Source organism: Sebastes umbrosus, chromosome 5 (assembly GCF_015220745.1).
Source record: "Sebastes umbrosus isolate fSebUmb1 chromosome 5, fSebUmb1.pri, whole genome shotgun sequence".
Lineage (NCBI taxonomy): Eukaryota > Metazoa > Chordata > Actinopteri > Perciformes > Sebastidae > Sebastes > Sebastes umbrosus.
Genome location: NC_051273.1, coordinates 21,583,563 through 21,608,739, shown reverse-complemented (window position 1 = coordinate 21,608,739; position 25,177 = coordinate 21,583,563). Strand labels below are relative to the sequence as shown.

At 41.7% G+C, this 25,177-nt stretch overlaps 1 protein-coding gene across 7 annotated transcripts in view; it reads left to right on the top strand.

Annotated features, from left to right (window-relative positions):
* Nucleotides 1-25,177, top strand: part of dot1l (DOT1-like histone H3K79 methyltransferase) — a 32,346-nt gene that overhangs the window by 3,907 nt on the left and 3,262 nt on the right. For 4 of the 7 annotated variants that reach the window (XM_037769642.1, XM_037769638.1, XM_037769637.1 and 1 more), the window contains 26 exons: nucleotides 6,256-6,299; nucleotides 6,424-6,498; nucleotides 6,868-6,931; nucleotides 8,124-8,352; nucleotides 8,937-9,031; nucleotides 9,329-9,391; nucleotides 9,926-9,981; nucleotides 10,284-10,363; nucleotides 11,971-12,039; nucleotides 12,141-12,247; nucleotides 13,229-13,270; nucleotides 13,367-13,462; nucleotides 13,937-14,162; nucleotides 14,284-14,394; nucleotides 15,036-15,127; nucleotides 15,278-15,379; nucleotides 16,818-16,955; nucleotides 17,886-18,011; nucleotides 18,327-18,766; nucleotides 18,872-18,962; nucleotides 19,068-19,217; nucleotides 20,119-20,161; nucleotides 20,345-20,964; nucleotides 21,766-21,971; nucleotides 22,279-22,352; nucleotides 24,253-24,951. In XM_037769642.1, the coding sequence (XP_037625570.1) occupies nucleotides 6,256-6,299; nucleotides 6,424-6,498; nucleotides 6,868-6,931; nucleotides 8,124-8,352; nucleotides 8,937-9,031; nucleotides 9,329-9,391; nucleotides 9,926-9,981; nucleotides 10,284-10,363; nucleotides 11,971-12,039; nucleotides 12,141-12,247; nucleotides 13,229-13,270; nucleotides 13,367-13,462; nucleotides 13,937-14,162; nucleotides 14,284-14,394; nucleotides 15,036-15,127; nucleotides 15,278-15,379; nucleotides 16,818-16,955; nucleotides 17,886-18,011; nucleotides 18,327-18,766; nucleotides 18,872-18,962; nucleotides 19,068-19,217; nucleotides 20,119-20,161; nucleotides 20,345-20,964; nucleotides 21,766-21,971; nucleotides 22,279-22,352; nucleotides 24,253-24,951 (4,138 nt within the window). Of the gene's footprint in view, nucleotides 1-6,255; nucleotides 6,300-6,423; nucleotides 6,499-6,867; nucleotides 6,932-8,123; nucleotides 8,353-8,936; nucleotides 9,032-9,328; nucleotides 9,392-9,925; nucleotides 9,982-10,283; nucleotides 10,364-11,970; nucleotides 12,040-12,140; nucleotides 12,248-13,228; nucleotides 13,271-13,366; nucleotides 13,463-13,936; nucleotides 14,163-14,283; nucleotides 14,395-15,035; nucleotides 15,128-15,277; nucleotides 15,380-16,817; nucleotides 16,956-17,885; nucleotides 18,012-18,326; nucleotides 18,767-18,871; nucleotides 18,963-19,067; nucleotides 19,218-20,118; nucleotides 20,162-20,344; nucleotides 20,965-21,765; nucleotides 21,972-22,278; nucleotides 22,353-24,252; nucleotides 24,952-25,177 lie in introns of those variants that run through there. The other 3 variants (XM_037769639.1, XM_037769644.1, XM_037769643.1) reach the window with 3 other exon arrangements.

Genomic DNA, 25,177 nt, shown 5'->3' with positions numbered 1-25,177 from the left:
CTTTCTTTCTTTTGCTCTGTGTTTCTCCCCGTCTCTCACTAAATCCCCACATCTGTGCATCTGTAAATGCTTCCATATGAAGAGCACCTCTGGTGTGGTGCAGCTCTTTGTCCATCTGGTTCTGGGTGTGGGGGCACGCATTAACCAGGCCGACATAGCATTTAAAAGACACGCTGCTGCTTAAGTACTGCTGAACTGCTGTCTTTGGTTTGGTTCTCACCTGTGAACTTCACCTATTATTTATTTACAGGGCTGCAATTACTGTCAATTACATGTCAAGACAGCTCCTCTGGATAGCAGTATGCTTGTAATCATCAGATACTGTCAGATAGACTAAAAGCTAGCAACTGTATCTTGTTTTAGATAAGAGTGTAGGGGTGTAAGAAAATATCAATGCACATGAGTATCTTGTCATATTTCGATATTATGTTGTGCGATACTGTATCGATTTTTTTTTATTAACCTCTTAAAAATCCGACTGCTATTTGATCTTTCGGAAGTTGTTGCGGGCGCTGGAGTGAGGTTACTGGCATGATATGAAACTAGAAAACCTAAGGGAATCCATTGATACCAACCATGCCGTACTAGCTTGCCGGGAAGGAGGCTAAATAATGCTCCAAAGTTGCGCTAAATTTTGGTGAGGAAAAACTGGAATGACAGGGGTCCCTTGACCTCTGACCTTCAAAATATGTGAATGAAAATGGGTTCTATGGGTACCTACGAGTCTCCCCTTTACAGAAATGCCCACTTTATGATAATGACATGCAGTTTGGGGCAAAAAACATGTCGTTTTTTTACATGCATTATATATTTGTTGTTTTTGCCTATTCTAAAATGGTGTGAATTAAAAACAAATCGCAATATATTGCTTTGCTTACAGTATCGCAATATATTGAATCGTTACTCTTGTATCGTGAAGCGTATCGCATTGCCATATTCTTGCTAATACGCAGCCTTAATAGAGTTGTTCCGATGCGTCCGATACTGCCCAAAATTCAGTACGCCAGTCTATGCACCGATCCAATACCATAATTTATTAACCCAGAAAAAAATCAACTTGTTTAACCGGATTATTTTATATTTTATAATTTTTTATATAATTAATTTCTGTTCTTCCTAACTGATAAACTACATAATAAAAGAAAGTTCTATTTCATTCATTCTATGTATGTATTTCTTCATGTTTTACAAACCTGAGCCAGAACATACAACAATGATAGTAATCATATCACATCCGTACATGGTCAGTAGTAAACAGCTGTTAAATAATAAAAACTATATATATTCTTTTTAATCACGCTGGTATTAGATCGGTACTCTGTATCGGCAGATACCTCAAGTTCAGGTATCTGGAATGAAAAAATGGTATCGGAACATCTGTAGTTTTAGATACTGACGTTGTGTTAGTTTGAGATTATTTGTGGTATTTCGTGGTAAGTACAAGTCTTAGTCATTTGTTCTCGTAGGCTACTGAGGTCTACACGTAGTGGAGCAGCACGTAGCGTAAAACCCCTAAAACCCACAATGTGTCACACTGATGTCAGGGGAGATTGAGTGACTGAAGAGGTGGCGTAGAAAGGAGGAGTCATAAATGCGTCAGTACTGCCACAGCAGGGAGAGAGAGGAGGGTCTCCTGCTCTTTTTGTCTGCCTCTCGCTTTCAGACAGTGTTTATTTTTAGCAGCAGCACTACGCTGGTGTTGCTGTGTGCCGTCTTTGTGTGAGCAGGTGACCTCCCCTCTTCAGTCTCATTCGCTCGCTCACACAGTCTCTTTCATTTACACCTTCCATATTTAGTGTAAAAATCTGCTGAAGAAAATGTGTAGCTGCTTATTAGAAACACAGCTAGCTTGATAATATAGCTGTGCTGCTGACAGAAATAGTACATTTCCTGTGTTACCATGCATATTTGAGTGTGTGCGCGTGCATGTTTGAGCTGTGGCGGAAGTTTGCGTAGTAGTGGCGGGCTGTATTGCGCGGGAAGCTGGGAGCTTCAGGCTGTGAGCTGTTAGCTGCTGCTGCTGCTCTGCCAGGCCTCAAACAGCTGAGAATTACCAGGCTTCCCCTCCTCTCTCTGCCCCCCTCCCTCTTCACTTTCCCCAGTTTCTAGCTCTTCTTCTCACTTTCACTTTCTTTCGTTTCACCCTGTGATTTCTCCTCCTGTCCTCCTTTCCCCTCTTTTCTTTCCCTCCACCAGAGGCTCTTCTTGGCAGTGCGCTGGAGCAAAGACAGAAAGTGGGTCAGTGGGTCAGCTGAGGCAACAGACTCCGGCTGGCTGCGCTGGGTGTAACTCGAGTCCTATTACTCCCACCGAGCTGCTCCGCACACTCCAGCTGAGATTACTAACTATAGATTCCCTGTATGGGATCAGTTTAATTATAATCTTATCTTGTTTTATTATGCTTTATTTTAGACTAAAGTGCCATTTTGAACCAGATTAACTGAAATCTCAGACATGGTTTGGAAGAGTCTGATTGAGCCGAATCTTGAATTAACAGAACCAATTTCCTGAGTTATGCCTAATGAAATCAAACCTTAAATTCAAACTACAAAGAGGTAGGTTTAAGTTCAGATTAATGCTTGCTTCCTGTCTGTCAACAGAGACAGATTTTTGAGCAAACAAGCGCTATGAGGCAGACTAGGATTCATTGTTCAGACACTCTGAATAATTCTGTTGAAATCTGTTTCCAATTTACACAGACAAAAATGCAGTAGAGATTATTTTACTGTTGGAGCCCACACTTGCATTATTGCCACAAAGAGGGAAGCCTATACCTAAGAACGTATATTGCCAAGAAGTGAAAGTCAATTGTTCGTTCTATTGCAACATCAGAGCCCAGAAGCAAAGCTATGCTTCCGCCATTTTGGACTGAAAGCGAAGACCGGAGGCCAGTAAAACGTCCGCCTACATTGCCGTACAAAAGTGAAACAAAATTATTTATGTTCTATTGTCATATTCTACTGAAGTGCCCTGTGTTGAATAGTAAAATATTATAAATATAATCAGTGTTTTTAGTCCAAAATGGCAGCAGCAGCTGTTGTCAAAAAAACATCGGAGATTCGTCTCTATGCTTCTATTCTCTTTGCCTATACCGTCTTTTCTCCAAGTCCTTTATCACTTTACAGTTTTCGTTTTGTCTGTTTCTATTTTTCAGATTCCACCACATTATGGACTTTTTATGTGTTTGTAAAATTCAAAGCATGAACTAACTAATCCTAATTTAAGATATGTGTCCCATAAAGCCACTTTAAAACTAAACTGGAAAAAAAAAGTTCAGAAACTTGTGTTTGATGGATTATTTCTCTGTTGTTACAATGCTAATTGGCATTGTATTTTACATCGTTGGAAAGCCTGTTTATTTACCTTCGCAATGATGTCCAACTTGTAAGGATCATGCATTTGTGGGATGAGCAGCACAGCTGGTTATGTGGGTAACGCCCAAGAAAGATTTGCCAAAATGCTCCGTCAATGGTAAACAGTGTATTCTTTTGTTGGTATTGACTCTTGTTTTGAGTTGTTTGGTGGATTGGATGATTGAACTCTCTATCAGTAACAAGGAACAAACAAGACATATTGGCAATTTTACACTTTATTCATTTAATACACCGTTAGGAGCCTCAGTAGCGGTGGAAGATCCATATGCAAGCACAACAGCCTGGCACCTCCTCCTCATGCTGGTCACCAACCTGGTCACACGTTGCTGTGGGATGGCGTTCCATTCCTCAACCAGGATTCGTTGCAGGTCAGCCAGCGTGGTTGTGTTGGTCACTCTAACGCGTACAGCACGCCCAAGCTGATCCCACAAGTGTTGAGTTGGGTTGAGGTCTGGACTCTTGGCAGGCCGGTCCATTCTCTCTACTCCCACATTGTGGAGGTAGTCTGTGATAACCCTGGCTCTGTGGGGGCGAGCGTTGTCATCTTAGACGATGAAGTTAGGTCCCAGATTGTGGAGATATGGGATCGCCACTGGCTGCAGAATCTCAAACCGATATCTCACTGCATTGAGATGGCCTTCAATGATGACGAGCCTTGTTTTGCCAGTGAGGGAGATGCCGCCCCACACCATGACACTTCCCCCACCAAAAGCTGTTACTCCATCGGTGCAACAATCAGCATAGCGTTCTCTGTGTCGTCTCCATACTTTGACCCTGCCATCCAACTTTGGCAGAAAGAACCTGGACTCATCACTGAACATGACATTCCCCCACATGTTCAGGTTCCATTGTCTGTGTTGTCGACACCAGCGCAAACGGGCCTTGCGGTGAAGGGCAGTCATTGCAGGCTTCCTGGTAGCCTTATGAGAATACACTGTTTACCATTGGCAGAGCATTTTAGCAAATTTTTCTTGGGCGCTCCCCACATAATCAGCTATGCTGCTCATTCTACAAATGCATGATCCTTACAAGTTGGACATCATTGCGAAGGTAAATAAACAGGCTTTCCAACCATGTAAAATACAATGACCATTAGCGTTGTAACAACAGAGAAATAATCCACCAAACACAAGTTTCCGAACTTTGTTTTTCCAGTATATATTGACCCCTTTAGATTAAGACAGTTTCATTTATACCCTTTCCGTTACCCCAAAACATTAGAATGCAGACATTTTTATACATATTTAGGTATATCTAAGTGTTGAGCTGCAACGATTAATCGATTACTTGTCAACTGTTAAATTAGTTGCCAACTATTTTGATAATAAATCTATCAGTTTGAGTAATTTTTTAAGAAAAAAAAAATTGTATTCTCTGATTCTAACTTCTTAAAAGTGAATATTTTCTGGTTTCTTTACTCTTCTATGACAGTAAACTGAATAGCTTTGAGTTATGGACAAAACAAGACATTTGTGGACGTCACCTTGGGACATTGATTGACATTTTGTGCTGTGTCTGCACACCAGTGTTGATGCTTAAACTGACAACTCTGTGAACGTACAGGCTTAAACTATAATAGACTGCTAAAGTTAAGAGTCTGCTTCATTCAGAGTGAGTAGTCTGTGTTGTAAACATTGAGTTCCTGAGTAGTCTAAACAGTATTCAGTGACATTTATGCTCACTGTTGTATATGCAGCGGCTGTTGTGTCTGTGAGATGTTACTGTCACGAGAGGATGAATCAGACATAATAGTTGTAGTGGTCATTTCACTGTGTTAACATGAAGCTGTAATCAAGTTATTTCAGTGTGCCCTTGTTTTTAGTTAAGGTATACTTTAGGACTGCCCCCTCTTAGTCTATTACTCGCCTAATCGGTTGTTTTTGGTCTCAGTCGACTAAGATTTCTTTAGTTGATTTAGTAGTTTTTTCTGCTTTTTTCATGCTGAATGACTTATTTCCAAGAAACTTGTGAGTACATCTCTGAATAACACAAGATTTAAAGTGATGCTTTTGTGTGATTCTTTGTGGAGAAACTCAGTTTTAACAGATCTGTCGATTAAATTAATCAACTAATCGTTTAGTCAACCAAGAATTTCTTTGGTCGAGGACAGCCCTAGTATACTTTCAACTCTGCTCACCATTAATTACATGATACCCACACAGTAGCATGAACAGAAATTGTTAGCCAGGAAATAGTTATTCAAATACTTTGGCTTATAATGGGGCGGCTGTGGCTCAGAGGGTAGAGCATTTCACTTATGAGTATTTAGATTAGATCCTGATGGGCAAAGTTTGCACCTTGCATGGCTGCCTCTGTCATCAGTGTATGAATGGGTGAATGCTGACATGTAGTGTAAAGCGCTTTGAGTGGTCTGAAGACTAGCAAAGCGCTATATAAATGCAAGTCCATTTCTTCTTGTTCGGGACATTTCTGTTAGCCATGATGCAGTAAAAAAGTAAAGTTTAAGTTTAAAGTTTAAGTAAATGGTAAACTTAAATGACATATACCACAAATTGAGGGAAAAAAATGGTGTAAATCTCAGCTAGATGCAGACAGAAGTGCATGGACTCCTTCTCTTTTATTAGTATTCTTTATTTTCTGTGTTGTGCTATCTGGTTTATAGAGTTTTCTATATTTTAAGGGAGGATATACAGACTGTTTTGGGCTTTCTACACTTGGTTGCCAGTTTATTAGGTACACTGAGCTTAAACCAATGCAGTATAATAAAACAGTCCTGCAATAAACCCTACTCGAGATTGTTTTTGAAAGGTGATTATTAAACTTTACAGTCATTTTTGAAGCTGTGGTTTGTGGTGCTGTTGAATTTAACGGGTCATGCTGAGAGGTGTTTAATATTTTGTTCCCCCCTCCCTGTTTTCAGGATAAACACCATGATGCTGCTCATGAAATCATCGAGACCATTCGGTAAGTGATCTTTCCTCCTTCTGACTCAACTCCCACATGTACACTCCCACATTCACACAGAGAGAAAGTGACCGTGTGTGGTCTATGTGAGCTAGTGATGAGTTTATACGTGTGCTTTCTCTAGGTGGGTGTGTGAGGAGATCCCCGACCTCAAACTGGCCATGGAAAACTACGTACTCATCGACTACGACACCAAGTGGTGAGCCTCGGGTCACGTCAACATCCGTATGTGTCACTATGACACTGAAAAAAACAAACTAGAAGTATATACTAAATAAATACTAAAAGGACTTGTCCAAAATATATGAAGATTAGGAGACAGTTAATAAAACTTCTTACAATGTCACTTTCATCCAGACAGGCAAGTTTTTGTTGTCTAAAAGTGTCAGTAACAGCAAATATCTATGTCACCATTGGCACAAATATTGAAGTGGAGTATGTTCTGAGTTATATTAAGATGAAAATTGTTCTTGTTAAGTCCACAGTAAAAATAGGTGTTTGACTGGGAAGTTGGATTTCATGTTGTACTAAATGATGCTATTAATTTTGTGTCTTGTTGTTCTCACAGCTTCGAGAGCATGCAGAGACTTTGTGACAAGTACAACAGGGCCATCGACAGCATTCACCAGCTGGTGAGTCCGTATGTGTGAAGGGTTTTGAGTGCTGTGTAGGTGAAGATGATGTGGAAACATTAGTCACTAAAAGTGAGCAACACTGTGAGTCAATTACAGTGTTCTTTGATTCAGTCCCACGCATGACCCAACACTGTCTTACAAAAATATTTTTAGAGGGTAGTTTTTTTTACATCATTCTGTAGCTTCCCAGTGGGGTTCCTTATGTATTCAAATCTGAACATTAAAACTTTGGTCAAAGTACGTATGTTTTAGTGTCAAAATGCTATTTTCCCCAAGTCCTTTAAAAAACACGTTTCCCTATGTGACCTGACGTGGGTTTCTGCATGATGACGCTGCTACATGTACAGTATATATACATCTTTATAGTCAGTGTATTAACGTTGCATACCGTAACTTAGATGGCAGTCGGAATGCTCCCAGTTTGGAGAAGCAGACAGTAGTACCGGCACAGATGCTAAGCAATGTACTGCTGTGGACGCCACGTTAGTTCAGATCCAAAAGTCACACAATAACACAACATAACTAACCGATCGATGCAGCGGTAGACCAATACGTTTTTCTGCTGCTACCGTTCACAGCAGCTTTACCTCGCCATCAGACAGCCCTTTCAGACAGTAACTGCAGCCGTATATAAAGTAGTTATCTTCAAAGCCACCAGACTCCATTCATAAAAATAATTTTAGCTCGCAGAACGCGGGAATATACATACAACTCCACCTCAAAAAAAATCGGAACTAAATCTTTCAGTTATTTCCAAACGTAGCCCAGTTAACGTTGACTCAGCTAGTGCCAGCGTTCACATTATTCACCTTATTGATTGGCTCACTTTGGTAACCTACGTCACTGCTTTTTGCTAATGGCTGAGAGAGCGTTTCCATTTGAAAAGAAAATGGTAAAGAATACAGATGGACCCGTTCTTTAAATATATGTATCTATAATTAATGATTTTTGCTTCTAGTTATTGACCAAGATGTTTCATAAACACTGTTGCTATCTAGTCCACATTTGTGTCCAAAATTGTCTTATTTATGGATCTTATTCAGAAATATTCTTTTCTTTTTCCTAAAAAAAACACCTAGTGTGTTCTTTTGTCCTTCTCTTTGAAAGGCAAGCACCACTGGATAATATCTGTACACTGATTTGTTTTGAGTGTTCTTTGTGTGAATAACTATATAATCCCACCTTATAGTGGAAAGGGACCACCCAACCCATGAAGCTGAACAAGCGTCCTTCCAACGGGCTGCTGAGACACATCCTGCAGCAGGTGTACAACCACTCAGTGACCGACCCGGAGAAGCTGAACAACTACGAGCCTTTTTCCCCCGAGGTGTACGGAGAGACCTCTTTCGACCTGGTGGCTCAGATCATCGACGAGATGGAAATGATGGAAGATGACACCTTTGTGGACCTCGGCAGTGGTAAGTCTGCTCTTATTGGTAGTGTGTCCCCATACCTTTTAAATGTATTGTTTATAGTTTGATATTTTACTAGTAGTGTAGTGAGAACATTTTTTGATATTGATTTTTAAAGGACAATGATGATGTTTAGAGTTGTAGGAGTAGGTCAGGATGCCAGTGTAGGTGAAAGAAAAACGTTTTTTAACATAGTTGTTGTTAGAGATGCACCCATTGCAAATAAATCGTATTTTCATTGTCATTGCCATATGAACATGCACGATAAACACATCGCAAAAGACTGCTTGAAACACGATGAATAAAAAAAATAATTTAGGGATGGGTTAGTAGTAGTATTTATTATCATGCTAAAGCCTTTCCCTGCTCTGTGTCTGGGCTTTATACGCAACGTAAAACAATCATGCGGCGTGTGTGTAAATTTGACCGGCAAAAAATAAATTATATGAGACTGTTTCGACTGGCCGATCAATCGGTGCATCTCTAATTGTTGTTAAGTTATGAACAAGGTGTCTATATTGACAGCCTACACTGTAGGTGTCTTTGTCTGTTTTGTGTAAGATGTGAATCTATTGTTTTCTTATTTGCAGGAGTGGGGCAGGTGGTGCTGCAGGTTGCAGCAGCAACCAATTGTAGACACTACTACGGTGTAGAGAAGGCAGACATTCCAGCTACCTATGCAGAGGTAACCACATAAATCTCTGGCAGGACCAGAGGGGTATTCCAGAAAGAGAGCAGAGAAAACAACGCTGTGTCAAAAATCACCGCTCAATCTCGTCACTGTAGTGAAATGACACAGCGTTGGCGCAGCGCAAACCACCAAACAGAGAAGTCGGAAGTTTTTTCCGCTGTGTGGTTTCTTTGTGTCCAATCAGTCTTCAGAGTGGATTCCCCGGTTCACATTTCATCTTCTCATCATTACCCTGTAGCAACACGCCCACACATTGTGTTCGGATATTAATATTCACATTCTTTCTCTCAGAGCATGGATAAAGAGTTTAAAAAGTGGATGAAATGGTACGGGAAGAAACATGGGGAGTACACAGTAAGTTGTCTATCGTAATGCACATTTTCAAAAACTTTTAAAATATTGTTTTGCAGATCCACGATATTCAGGGTTTTCCCCAGGCCTGTGTATTGGCAAGAATCTGGCGATACGATGCGTATCTTGATACAGGGGTTACGATTCAATATATTACGATATATTGCGATACTGTAAACAAGGCGATATAATGAGATTTTTTATATCTAACTTTAGGAAAACTGTATAAAGAACACGCCACCGTATGCATAAAATCTGAGCAAAAAAAAGTTACTTTTTTATGCAATTTGCATTTATCAAAGTCCCTGTAACATCCAACATCATAGCACTACTTTGAGAGGACACATTCGCTGAGAGGGCACTTGTCTTTGCAAATTAAATAAAGTATTGACTGAGTAAATCTTTGCATGTAAACTATTAATTAAAAATCAATAGTGGTTTTGAGAATCGATACAGTATCACAAACGCGATACTCGATATTTTCGATATTTTCGTACAGCCCTTGTTTTAACTCTTACGTTGCTTTGTTTCTTTCAGCTGGAGAGAGGTGACTTTCTGTCTGAAGAATGGAAGGAAAGGATCGCCACCACAAGGTGTTAAACCAAACCGGGTCACCGTAACAGTCTGAAAGACACATCTTCCATTCCCTTTTCCAATAAGACCATTTATAAGCTGAATTTATACACCGAGGGACTAGATAAATAGAAACTGCTCTACATTGTAAAGCAAAGATTCAGTCCTGTAATAAAAGCTACCGTTATGAAACATATTTCCTGACAGATGACCAAGCAATCCTTGAATAAATGTGTCTGCAGATCTGTGCCAAAACATACAGTATGTCTCTGTTTAACTGCCAACTGTAGATCTAAAATATTTCTTTCTTTGTCTGTTGCAGTATTATTTTTGTGAATAACTTTGCCTTTGGTCCAGAGGTAGATCACCAGCTGAAGGAGCGCTTTGCTAACATGAAGGAAGGTTAGTATTTTTCAGCCAACCTCAAATTTGTTTTTGTGATCACTAAGTGAGGGTTATTGCCGTGAGTAGCCAAAGTGTTCCCAAGCCGCAGTATATTAACTTTTACGTAAACATGTTTTTTTAAAGGAAAATCTTGGCAATATACATCTGACAAGGCTTTCTGTCAAACACAAGAGCAGTGAATAAAACCTCTGTTGATTTGCTTTTCCTAAGCAATACAATGAAATAGAAATATGGGATTTTCTTTCCACTTGTCCTTTAATCTCCACTGTGAGTTGTGCATTAATTTGTCATTTTAAGTGCCATTAAATAGTTTGTATGTCAGAGCAGATGGTTGATGAGCGACAACAAACGGAGAAATTTAACAAGGCCTCGGGAGAAAAATGATCAAAGGTTGATAAATAAAGCTTTTAAATAGCAGGTGGTAATTGCCTTTTTCTTATGACAACTTTTAGTTTGTGTAGAAAACATCAAGGCGTTCTGTTGGTAGCACTGCGGAGTGACGCCTTGGCTCACTGGAAGCAATATTTATTCAGCTGTTCTCATTGGTGATTAAAATAACAACGGCTGATGGTATCTAGTAGCCACTATGTCAACTCTTGGCACTCGACCTTTGACCTCACGGCCCCACGATGATACTTGACTCTCAGTTTTATATACTTAAAAGGTAACTTTGGTATTTTTCAACCTGGACCCTATTTTCCCATGTTTTTGTGTCTAACTGACTAAAACAAACAACAATTTCTGGTCCAGTATTGAGGGAGAGCCCTGTAGACGGCAGCTGCTCACAGGCTGCATTATGGTGCTGTTGGGGCATGCTGGTACCGTCATTTACGTCCACTAAAAGCGCTTGTTCTTGTCATGACAGGCTCTGGTTGTTATTATAAGTGTCTGACAACATTATGGAAAGAGTCTCGCTCAAGGAGAAATCTGAAATCTGGTGAGGTGACGTGTTGCCGGAAAACAACGGTGGAATAGAGGAATACATCCATGGTGGAAACGCAAGTGCCAGCCGGGCAGAGTTTGTTGTTGTTAGCTTAGTGTTGTCTAAAAGATTTTCAGCGTCATGGCTCTTTGAATTTGAAGGCTGCCCGTATTTATTTGAGCCAGAGTAGACGGATATTCAGATTTCACAACGAGACTTTTCCTTGAGCGGGACTTGGACACAATAACAAAACAGACCGGATCAAGAGAAAGGTAAAGAAAAAGGATTTATTTCTCTGTAGGGTCCTTTCTATAATGTTGTCAGACACTTATAACAACAATCTGTGCCTGTCAGTGGCAAAAACAAGCACTTCTAGTGGACGTAACGTCACATTGACTGGTTGATTACAGCGTTATTGTTGTCCCCGTTAGTCACTTAGACACAAAAGCATCGGAAAATAGGGTCCAGGTAGAAAAATACCAAAGTTACCCTTCAAAATGACAACATGATGAATATGTCTATGGATTACTGACTCTTCTTTTGGGAAGTGTTTCATATTATGTTTGCTTTATGTAGTGAGCCATAGGAGCTACTGTATGTGTCCACTGTGCAGCATCTAGAATTCATCTGAAGAAAATGTATTTATTGCTTTTGTTGTTTGTTTGTTTTTTTATTTCTACAGGTGGAAAAATTGTATCTTCCAAACCTTTTGCACCTTTAAATTTTAGAATAAACAGTAGAAACTTGAGTGGTAAGTACCACGATTAGTGGAAAAGCAGATTTCAGTGTCTCATTCTTCATTTGATGTGTATCTGACATCCAGTGACGTGTTTTTTCTTCTCCGTCTTGCAGATATTGGCACAATAATGCGTGTGGTGGAGCTTTCTCCACTGAGGGGCTCCGTGTCCTGGACTGGAAAGCCAGTTTCCTACTACCTGCATACCATAGACCGCACTATAGTAAGCATTAGTATGAGTATTAGAGGAGACCTTGACAAACACTAAATGACTGCTGAAGCGGTACAAACACATTATACGTTAGAGACAAAGAGTAACCTAAACTCGAGAGACAGGCTGCCATAATAACAGCTGGTATTGTCTTAATGAGTCGTCAGTCCCAGGAGTAAGCAATCTGAGGACAGAACACACAGGGAAACACAAGTGCATTAGACAACACTGATGCGTGTGTCTCTCTGGTAATTGGTTAAAGTAATCCCTGGTTACCAGTGAGAGAGCTGGCACGCTGCCCTAAAAAGTGCTAGTGACAATCTTGTTGTGTGTTACCAACTGAAGGAAGTTTGCTTAATGTCTACCCAACGGTTGGTGGTGTAACTTCCTGGTGTACATGTCCCAATATGGATTTGACTCTATTGTTTGTACCTTTTGATTTAGAGGATGAGTTCTTATGGTTAAGCAACGGTAAGTGAATAAAGGCAAATCAACCTCAAAGGGTGACTGGTCAAAAGCTTCTGTTGAAAGTTGCACAAATACTTCAACCAACGGTCAGCTGACCTCATGTACTCAGGTTTTGTGACTGCATCAAAGCAAATGTCTGGTCAGTAATCTGCATTATAATATCATAATCCAATAACATCACAGGAAGACAAATAAAACGAACCAGTCTAGAATTGATCATACTCCCAAAACACGTCACATGGCGCAAAAATGAACCTGAAGTGTTGTTGATTGTTTGCTTTAAAAAGAGTTAGAAACATATTTTTAGATGTATTGAGAGAAATATTATTTAATGACACAAGAAAGCACATTTTACAGACTGAACAGTCATTTATAAAACATCAATTATAATCAAAATTACATTTCTGAAGTTAATAATGTTGATGTAAACACCAGGGTTATTTGAACTTAGGTAGAATGTAAACACTTTTAAAAGTAATGAAAATGATATTCTAATAACCTTGTTTTCCTTTTTCTGTTTTTCAGCTTGAAAACTATTTTGCTAGTCTCAAAAATCCTAAACTCAGGGTAAGTCATGTTCTTCTTTCTCAGTGTATTGACGTGAGTCACTATACTTACTATATTTTCTGTATCAAACAACTAAATTGGTTTATCTCCTATCAGGAGGAGCAAGAGGCAGCTAGGCGACGTCTGCAGAAAGATACAAAGGACAGTAAAAGCAATAGCACCACGCCCACAAAACCTAAAGAACAAAACAAGGTAGGACATGCACAGATTTATAAGACTTTATGTGGCAAGCGATCCCTGAATTTCTGAGAGTTTAAGCACATCATAATCCAAGTGGCAACTGGCTTTACCGCAGTGCTGCTGTTGCGCTTTGCTATAAATGTATTTTTCACTGCGAGAAAATGGACGTGTGGCGTTAGAGCGTGTGAAAAGTGTCAATTGCGAGAGTCTCACGGTCAATGTGTGACAGTTGGCAGGCCTGCACAACATATTTTCTGTTCCAAGTTACAGGCAACGGTGCATGTAGAGCTCAGACTTACGTGCACAGCTTAAATTTATGTGCACTAACTTGCATATGCACGTGGTATCTTGAGCCCTGAAGTGCATCAAGTGAAATGTTTCTCTCTTGGTTTATATACACGTCAATCAACTTAACACAGCAAGGCACGCTCTCGGTTCTCTTTGTATGAATATGTCTGTGTGTGTGTTTGTCCCTGCGTATTACAGCAGGACTCCTGCGGCGAGGACGAGCGTCCTAGCTTGGTGACAGTGGTCAAGCCCTCTGCCAAACCCCGAAGAGCCCGACTCCTGCCCAAAGGTCGCAAGCTGAACAACAAGAAACGTGGTCGACCCAAGAAAGCCGCCCCGGCTGCTGCTGAGAAGAAAAACAAGAAGAATCAGAGCGCGTTGGATCTGCTGCATGCCAAGACCCTCTCTGCAGCACCATCTCAGGGTCAGAGGGCACACACACAGAATACACCTCGTATTACAGAAATGAATAATGCCCTCTTTACATCTACACTGTATGGCTTAGAAATCTCAGTTTAACGTGAATATGCTTCTTGTGTGTACAGATGCATACCGGCCACCTCAGAGTCCCTTCTACCAGCTACCTCCCAAGGTCCACTATCCCTCTGGTCAACTGCTTCTGAGCCCGACTCCTCCTGGTCTGCAACAACTGCTAGGTGAGCTCACATTCATGTTTTATCTGTCATTTTTAAAGTAGTCATACATATTAGACCAGACTTTTTGATCTCTATGAAAAGTTAATGCAACAGTCTAGTGAGAGGAGCAGAATTTACAATTGAGAGGTCAGAAGGAGAGACACAGAGCCTGGTCAGATAATGCTCACTAATTTCAGCGATAGTTATGGCGTCTGGTTTATTTTCTCCATGTGCCGCGAGCAAATTTGGCCAGAAATCATACTGATAATCTACTAGAAATGATATATCATAAGTGATATAAATGATCTGATTCTGATAAGATGATAAAATATGCATCCCATGAACGTCTTTGACTTTTCTCCCCTCTCTCCCTTGTTTTTCTCCCGGAGTTTTGATTCCTCAGATTCCCTCCCAGTCCCTCCCCCACAATCACATTTAAAAATCCATCCACTATATTTATTATAAATATCCTAGTGTCACTTCTGTTTGTGATTGTGGGTTTTAAATTATGCTTCGTGGCCTATGTGAACCTGCTGTAAGCCTTCATGTCAGTCTGTTTGGTGTCTGAGCTCCATTTCCACAACCACCTAACTAATACATTTATATCCTGTGTTTTTGCTCTTTTGCTCCCTCTGTGTCCCTGACCTACATCTCTTTTACAGATAACATCAAAGTTCAATACCTCCAGTTTATGACCCACATGAAGACTCCTCAGTACCGCTCCAACCTGCAGCAGCTTTTAGAACAGGAGAAGGTAATAAATAATGCCATTGCAGACGTTATTGATTTGCTACTGCTGCAATGTCCCTCAAACTTTTTACTACCATATCATGCCAACACATAGGGGCATCTACCTAAAAAAAAAAAACTCTTACCTGTATTCTTCTTTTCTTTCTGTCTCTAGCAAAAACACAGGGACCTGTCGGGGCAGGCGGAGCAGCTCCACTCTGTTTGTCAGTCACACAAGGACAAGATCAAAGGTCTCTTTCAGACCAAACTAGATGAGGTGGGAACTGCTGCTTTATTTCTCTCTATTACACAGCAGCACGGACACACTCAATCATTTTACCACAAACTTCTTTCACTGTGTATCATCCATGTTTATAAAGTTATTTTATTTATGAAATTTAAGGATAGACATAAATCTAAAGTACAGCATGTCTATAAAGATTAGTTCTTAAATTCAGCTATTGATAATGTACAACCTGAATAGCTTATATCCCATTTCCACATGAACATGGTTCAAACAGAACTGGAATGTGCGAGAGGGAGAACATACTTCAGGTGTTTTCCTGCAGTGTTGTGTTGGAGTTTGCATTAACTTAACTAAGCTCCTCTGGTTGAAACTTCAAGTCCGTTGCACCTGTGAGACACACAGTAGCATCCCTGTTGGGTGTGATCAGACATGTGCTATGTTGAAAGCTCTTATTACATCTTGACTGATGTGAGGCTACAGTGATCAGACGGAAGGGTGTGACGGTACACAGAAGTCACGGTTCGGTTCATACCTCGGTTTAGGAGTCACGGTTAGGTGCAAGTTTGATACAGCAGAGGAAAAAAATACAAATGCATAAGGATATGTTTCTTTTCTTTCTTTTGAACGCAGTAATGCAAGTGTCAAAGACAGATAAAATCCTCTTGCTGGGGACTAAGGGAGCACTGGTAACTTCGGTAAACTATTTTCATGATAAAAAATAAGGAACATTTCAAACACTTGGGTATTACACTGTATGAGCACTGAACAAACACTTCCCTAAAAGACAACAGGTCACAATAGGCTATAAAACTGTAACGCATCTATTATGCTATGAAATTGAAAATACAGAATAAAACTTTTGCATTGTTTTAATTAGTGTCATCTTGGCAATATTTAAAAATTTAAAGCATCCAAGCATTTATATATTGCACTGTATTAAGCAGTAAAATGTAAACTGTGAACAAACACTCAGAACAGCAATGACGACACATCGTCCTCATCTCATACACAACTCTCTCTTCGTTGCTGTTGTAGCTGACCAGAAACCCGCAGGTGCCTCTTCCAGCTCTGGCGTTTCATTTGCGCTTAGCGTAACTGGCTCGCACGCCAATTGTTGTGCTAACCTCAACACATTTGCATTTGCGAACGGCGTATGTGCTAAAAGTTTTGGGGGCGGATATCGTGCTTGTGAGCTTTGCCTCTGCATTACGGGCATAAATGTACATACCATGTATTCTGCATGCGGCTGCGTGCACCGAACCCTGACGGTTCGGCACGAATACACGAACTGTGACAGCCCTACTGTGTACAATTCTGCATCACTGCAGCAGTGTGAAAACTTTAACCACTGGAGGTCAGCAAAAAGAGTTTTTTTTATTGATGTTAAATTGTTGTTTAGGCATTATGTGTTTGTAGCTGATGTATGACGCTGTGTGTGCCTGTGTTTGTGTGTGTATGTGGTGATCAGCTGGGAGTGAAAGCCTTGACTGTGGAGGACCTGCTGCAGGCCCAGAAGGAGATATCAGCCCACAATCGACAGCTGAAAGAGCAGACCAAGCAGCTTGAGAGAGACATGGCCTTGCTGAGAGACCACAGCCTGCTACTGGTGAGACCTCAGGGCTTGTTACTGTATGTTGTTGTAACCTCTACCCTGTTACTACAGCATCAACCCCAAGTGGTTCACACCTGTCACCATTCCTGCTGCTCTGCATTTGTGTAATGGGGATTGAAGTCCCAGTTCAGCTGTAGTCAAGTCAATATGAAATTATTAGGGCTGCAAATTAATTTTAACGCCACTAATTTCTTTAACGCATTGCGATTTTTAGGTTGTAGCGGGCTCAGTTTTAAAGACTGAAGATGGCATCATATGAAATTAAAAAACTTAAGGAATCCATTGATAGCAACCGTGTCATACTAACATGTTGGGAAGGAGGTTAAATAACACTCCAAATTTATGTTTAATTTTGGCGAAGAAAAACTGGCATGGCCATTTTCAAAGGGGTCCCTTGACCTCTGACCTCAAGATATGTGAATGAAAATGGGTTCTATGGATACCCACGAGTCTCCCCTTTACAGACATGCCCACTTTATGATAATCACATGTAGTTCAGGGCAAGTCATAGTCAAGTCAGCACACTGACACACTGACAGCTGTTGCTGCCTGTTGGACTTGAGTTTGCTGTGTTATGATTTGAGCATATTTTGTATGCTAAATGCAGTACCTGTGAGGGTTTCTGGACAATACTTGTCATTGTTTTGTGTTGGTAATTGATTTCAAATGATAAATATATACATTAATTTGTATAAAGCAAGCATACAGTATTTGCCCACTCCCATGTTGATAAGAGTATTAAATACTTGACAAATCTTCCTTTAAGGTACATTTTTAACAGATAAAAAAATGTGTGATTAATTTACTATTAATCGCGATTAACTATTTTAATCGATTGACAGTCCTAGAAATTATATTTCACTTTGTTAGAGCATTCTCCGAGCAAATAAATAACAGCAACTGTGTGTGTTTGTTGTTTTCCAGCTGAAGTCTCGATGTGAGGAGCTAAAGCTAGATTGGGGCTCTTTGTGTTTGGAGACGTTGTTGAAGGAGAAGCAGGCGCTACGCAGACAAATCTCCGAGAAACAGAGACACTGCTTGGAGTTGCAGGTACGCAGTCCGCCTCTTCAATTTGTTGGATTCATTACCAAATGCTTGTACCTCTCTCTCTCTTTTCCACCTCTTGTATACTCCTCCATACTTGCTGTGTTCTCTGGCCTTCCATCCTTCCACCCTCTTTCATCTGTCCCACTGCCTCTTCAGAGAGATATTCAAAAGAATTACCCTTGTCATCTAAACTGAATTAAATGTGGCTTTCAGGAAGAGTGGATGAATTGCTGTTACAAACATTTTCCTAGACAGCATTGTTGTAGAATGCTTTGAATGTTTTCTAGTGTAACGGCTCCCCCTGGTGTGTGTTTGTAGATCAGCATTGTGGAGCTGGAGAAAAGTCAAAGGCAGCAGGAGCTGAATCAGCTCAAATCCTACAGCCCCTGTGATGGCTCCCCATACAGAAAGAGCCTGGAATCACGCTCTTCCACAGACATGGATTCGTCTAAGCACGGCCTGTCCTCGGCCTTGGCCCTCAACGGCGTCAGCCCAGACCTATCTATCAATGGCACCAGCTCACCCTGTTTCGACCGGGGCAACACCAAGGGGGAGCTTCTCTCTCGCTACCTGCCCATCTCTCCAGACCATGAGATTGTTCCTGCCATCACTGATATCCGGCAGAGGCAGCAGAGTTCCTCCTACGCTCTTCCTGATTACACACGCTTCTCCCCCGCCAAGATTGCCTTGCGGAGGCACCTTAACCAGGATCCAAACGCCTCTGCTCACCTGAGAGGTCCAGGGCTGATGACACACAGGTTGGTTGGCACTAAAAGCTCCTACATTTTATTTTCAAGGTGTTAGTTGCCCTCCAAGGTGATGGACAGCTAACTATTTGCCTGTTTCTGTTTTGTTTTTTTAAGGGAATTTAGCGGCGTTAACTCTCCGCTTGGAGCCAAAATGAACTGCCCCTCTCCCAACGCATCTGATGCCCAGAATAAAGGTTTCGAGAGGGTAAATGTGTATCTTTCTTTGCTGTCTGTGCACGTGCACCATCTGTATGTTTTCTACCTTCTTTGCAGGTGTTAACAGTCATTTTCCCTTTGTCTTCTCACACAGGGTGGTAAGGAGAGGAGCCCCTCTGTTCAGGGTGACAACAGCATTACGAGCCTTCCAATAAGTATCCCTCTGAGTACGGTCCACCCAAGTAAACTACCAGTCAGCATCCCTCTGGCAAGCGTGGTGCTGCCCAGTCGTGCTGAGAGACTGGTGAGTACTTTCAGTGTAGTACTGTAATGTATAAAGTACCTTTTTAATGTGTTCACAGTAAGATGATCAGGAGTTAAGTTGGATCAAATCCTGATTATTCATAGGTTAACGTTTTTAAAATTTGAGATATTTTGTGATTTTTATGTTGCTTTTTGGGATTTTAAATCGTGATATATTGTCTGCATCAAGGTTATAATAGTTTTGAATTTTTAATAAGTATTTTAGGGTTGAATTTTCCATTTCATTTTAGTTTAATTTGAGCTAGTTTTCAGTGTGTTTGCTAGTTTTAGTTTAGTTTCAGTTTTTCAGAAAAGTTTAGTTTTTATTTTTAGTTTGTTTTTGTTAGGGTTAGCTTTAATGTCTCAGACGTATATATCTACACACACATACAAAATAGATAGATAGAGAATTGTGTAGGAATGGCCATAATGTTTAAATCTTTTGATTTGGGTATCCACTTGAGTCCTCTTTCACTACCACACTCGTTGCTTGTTAACATCAGATCTGATTTGAATAGCTTGGTGTTACAATGCTACAATATTTACATCATGTCCTGGTTATTTGATTTAAATTAAAAGACTAGACTGCATGTGAAAAACAATAGGGATTAATAATTATGAAGCAATTGCAGCATAGTGCCATCTCCTTTGAATGTCAAGTATGTTTAATTTCTATGGTTCAATATCAGTTTGACAGAAATGTATTTTCAGTAGTGACATATTATACCTAAAAAACTAAAATTGAAATGAATTTATGTTCATTCTTATTTTATTTGTATCAGGTTTTTAACCAGGAAATATCATTTTTATTTAGTTTCGGTTTACAATAATATTTTTCACTGCTTATTTTCATTCTATTTTTAGTTTACGATAATAACCCTGGTCTGCATTCATAATTTCAGAGAAGTACTCCGAGTCCTGTGTCTCAGGCAGGTCAGACCAATGGTAAGGATTACCCTTCAACCACTTAATGTAATGTTCACATATTATATTCACTATTATTATTATCATAGAATGATCAGTTGCTTATTTATTACTAATAAAGTGCATTCAATATTTTGTGTTTTATATTTAATATTTGCCCGCCTGTTCTTCCTGTGCATCATTAACTGTTTGATGTCTGTTTAGGATATTCATCCGGCTCAGGACTGATGAATGGAGGTCCCCATCCTGAGGACCATAATGGTGCTTCTTCATCACCTCCTCCACACCCCAACGCTCCTCTGACAGGACCGATGGGCAGAGGAGGTCCCATCCAGAGCCCCCCTCTCAGCACTGGAGGGGTGCTCCAGTATGCAGATGGACCCCCGAGGATTCTTCCGGAAGACGGACAGGATCGCCAGGGAGGCGAATCCGATACGGAGCCCCAGGACACTGAACTGCGGAGGAGGATCTTCTTCTCCTCTTCCTCCTCCTCATCCTCGTCTTCCTCTTCGTCAGGCAGCGGAGGCAGCGCGGCCGGTGGATCACGCCTCCACCATCACACTGGCAACAAGCAGGGATACCACAGTAACCATGGAAACCACCACCATCAGTCCCCCGGCACACAGCACACTCACACACCCGCACACATGTCGTCATCGCACTCGTCTCACGGCCTCGGCTCTCAGGAGGGACGTAAGCGGGGGAGAAGGAAACGCGGCTCTACGGTGGCCGTCTCAGCCAGCGGATCCCCAAAGAGGAGGTCGTTCCCCGGGCTCAACGCCAACAACCACTCCTCAGGGTCGCCACTCAACATCAACACCATGGTGAGTCACCAAAAGAGAGAAAATTGACAGGAACCTGATATGATATGATATGATATGATATGATATGATATGGTATTTTTAAGTAGGAATGCACCGATTTATCGGCCGAACATCGGTATCGGCCCACCCAAGTAAAGTCGATGTGTCAGAAAACACTGCTTAGGTTTCTTATCGCTTTCACATTTACATTTAATTTATGTTTCACAAAACTAATATTTTTATTGGGCTATGTAAGTACTGAAACATTCTTCTCATTGGTTAAGTAGTTGTATAGCAGCTAAAGTGCTTTTGAAGCAGTTATTTAAATCTATTTATATGTGAAAAGAGGGTTATATTCAAGGTTGTTTCATAAATTTGTATGATTGAATGTGTGCTCATTCAAAGACAGTGTAAATGACTTTAAAACATCTCAGTTCATTTTTATCATGAAGATGTTTCTCTGGCACAAACGGGGAATAAATAACAGCAAAATCAAAATAAACAACAATAAAACCCATTGGCTATCGGCCAAATAGTTATTTTAAAGCTGAAGGCCCTGACACACCAAGCCGATGGTTGGCCGTTGGACAGTTTGGGGCTGTCGCCCTAGTTTTTGCGTTGTGCCCCTCACCGTCGACTCTAGTCTGCCCGTGTCTGAGGTTTTTTGGCCAATTCAGCATGTTGAATCGGCAGCGGAGCCCGTCGGTGAGAGAATTTACACCCAGATTTCTCTGTGGGTGAAGCCAATGAGATTGCTATCTCATTATTCAAGACCTGTTTTTAATCGCAAAGTGTCATCTGTGTGTCCTTTTGTCCCGACAGGTGAACAACATCAACCAGCCTCTGGAGATCTCTGCCATCTCCTCCCCTGAACAATCAAGCCGCAGCCCCAGTGGGCCTGACCTGGACCAGCCTCCCATCTTGAAGAGAGAGCGCCCGCTGGAGCTCAATGGCACAAGCCGTTACTCCTCTCCCCCCAGCTCTGATGACGACGACTCAGGGTACCCTGCAGACAGCTCCAGCTCACGGTAATATAGTCATTATAACATGAAGATAAGAGTAGCAACAATGTACCTGCTGAGCTGCTCTTTCTTGCAAGATGACTTTGCTGGTTTCCACTAGAGCTGCAGGCTATTTTTCTTCTAGGTTGTTGCTTAGTAACCAGGTGACCAGTCACAACATTTTCCTGCTTTCTGCTCGATTTTAATCTGATGTTAGTGATAAAAAATGTGAACTCATGCCTTTTGATTGCCTCGGCTCTGTTGCAGAAATTATAGAGCTCAAACTCATTTTGTTGCGGCTTGTTTATTCTGAATTTTCATTGTTTTTCTCTAGAATTGAAAGAAAAATTGCCACTATATCCTTGGAGAGCAGAGATGGACCTGGTAGACTAGGGGATGGTGAAAGAGGTAAGAAAAGAAAATGTCACATTACATAAAAACTAGGGCTGTCAATCGATTAAAATATTTGATCATGATTAATCGCACATTTTGTATCTGTTCAAAATGCACCTTTAAAGGGAGATTTATCAAGTATTTGATACTTTTATCAACATGGGAGTGGACAAATATGCTGCTTTATGCAAATGTATGTATATATACTGGAAAAACAAAGTTCGGAAACTTGTGTTTGGTGGATTATTTCTCTGTTGTTACAATGCTAATGGTCATTGTATTTTACATGGTTGGAAAGCCTGTTTATTTACCTTCGCAATGATGTCCAACTTGTAAGGATCATGCATTTGTGGGATGAGCAGCACAGCTGATTATGTGGGGAGCGCCCAAGAAAAATTCGCCAAAATGCTCTAAACAGTGTATTCTCATAAGGCTACCAGGAAGCCTGCAATGACTGCCCTTCACCGTCAGGCCCGTTTGCGCTGGTGTCGACAACACAGACAATGGAACCTGAACATGTGGGGGAAGGTCATGTTCAGTGATGAGTCCAGGTTCTGTCTGCGAAAGTTGGATGGCAGGGTCAAAGTATGGAGACGACGCGGAGAACGCTATGCTGATTGTTGCACCGATGGAGAAAGAGCTTGCCCTCACGGGCAAAACGAGGCTTGTCATCATTGAAGGCGAACTCAATGCAGTGAGATATCGGGATGAGATTCTGCAGCCAGTGGCGATCCCATATCTCCACAATCTGGGACCTAACTTCATCCTCCAAGATGACAACGCTCGCCCCCACAGAGCCAGGGTTATCACAGACTACCTCCACAATGTGGGAGTAGAGAGAATGGAACGGCCTGCCAAGAGTCCACACCTCAACCCAACTCAACACTTGTGGGATCAGCTTGGGCGTGCTGTACGTGTTAGAGTGACCAACACAACCATGCTGGCTGACCTGCAACAAATCCTGGTTGAGGAATGGAACGCCATCTCACAGCAACGTGTGACCAGGTTGGTGACCAGCATGAAGAGGAGGTGCCAGGCTGTTGTGCTTGCGTATGGATCTTCCACCGCTACTGAGGCTCCTGACGGTGTATTAAATGAATAAAGTGTAAAATTGCCAATATGTCTTGTTTGTTCCTTGTTACTGATAGAGAGTTCAATCATCCAATCCACCAAACAACTCAAAACAAGAGTCAATACCAACAGGAGAATACACTGTTTACCATTGACGGAGCATTTTGGCAAACTTTTCTTGGGCGTTACCCACATAATCAGCTGTGCTGCTCATCCCACAAATGCATGATCCTTACAAGTTGGACATCATTGCAAAGGTAAATAAACAGGCTTTCCAACCATGTAAAATACAATGCCAATTAGCATTGTAACAACAGAGAAATAATCCACCAAACACAAGTTTCCAAACTTTTTTTTCCCAGTTTATTTATTATTGGAAATCAATTAACAACACAAAACAATGAGAAATATTGTCCAGAAACCCTCACAGGTACTGCATTTAGCATAACAAAATATAACACGGCAAACTCAAGCCCAACAGGCAACAACAGCTGTCAGTGTGCTGACTTGACTATGACTTGCCCCAAGCTGCATGTGATTATCATAAAGTGGGCATGTCTGTAAAGGGGAGACTCGTGGGTACCCATAGAACCCATTTTAATTCACATATATTTGAAGTCAGAGGTCAAGTTTGGAGCGTTACTCACTTTAGCTTTAAGACTGAGCCCGCTACAACCTAAAAATTGCCAATTGCTTTAATGTGTAAAATAAATGTATGGCGTTAAAAACACATTTGTGTTAATGCTTTATATCGCGTTAACTTTGACAGCCCTAATAAAAACGTAATCTTGCACTTCTGCTACTTAACGCCATCCCGTCTTTTCTTTTCTTTTTCCTCCACTAGTCAGGAAGTCTGGTAGCAGCAGTGGTAACAGCACAGGCAGTGAGGGCTCCTCTTCGTCCTCCTTGTCCTCTACCAGCAAGTGGAAATCCACCTTTTCACCCATTTCTGACCCCAAGCAACCCAACTCTGACATGAGACAGGGGGGCTCTCCGTTCGGCATGGGGGGGTCGGGCCGGGGCACAGACTCAGATTCGGACCACAAACAGCAGCATCAGCAGGGGAGGAAAGGAAGTGATGGAGAGTCGTCCAGCTACATGAACCCCAACCCCTTCCTGAGTCAGGAGGCAGGGCCCAGGGGTGGAGGCAGCGGCGGCAGCGGTGGTGGTGGTGCCCAGGGAGGCAGCGGTTCAGACCAACGCCAGGCCCTCCAGAAACAGAAGACCCCTCGCGACTGGGAGCTGAAGACGAGCAGCAGCCTGGCCAGTCAGAACCTCTTCATATCTGCTGCTGCCAGCAGTGGTGGGGGCATTCTGAGTGGGAAGGTGGGGGGCAGTCCTGTAGCAGTCTCCTCAACCACGGGATCCTCTGTGGGGCAGTACCTGGGCTCTCAGTTCCCGCTCGGAGGGGCCTCGGTCTTACAGTCGTTATTCGGGGCCCAGACAGGCGGATCCACGGTGAGTGGGACTCCGAGGCTCGTCAACGGACACTCTGCCCTGGGGAGCTTCTCCAGTGCTGGGCTGGCAGGGGGAGCGACTGGAGGTGAGCATCACAACGACAAAATGTAAAGTTTTATCTCGGGGTCGTTGAACAGTCACGAGTGAGGTCATAGTCTTAACCTGGGGTCATAGTGTCAGTCCGAGGGAATGGCCCTGCTAATAGAGCCAGGTAAGTGGAGGTCCAATGCTGCTGTCTGCTGTCTGCCTCACTGATTGTTTGACTGACTGACAGACTGACTGACTGACTGGCTGACAGGGCTGCACGATTA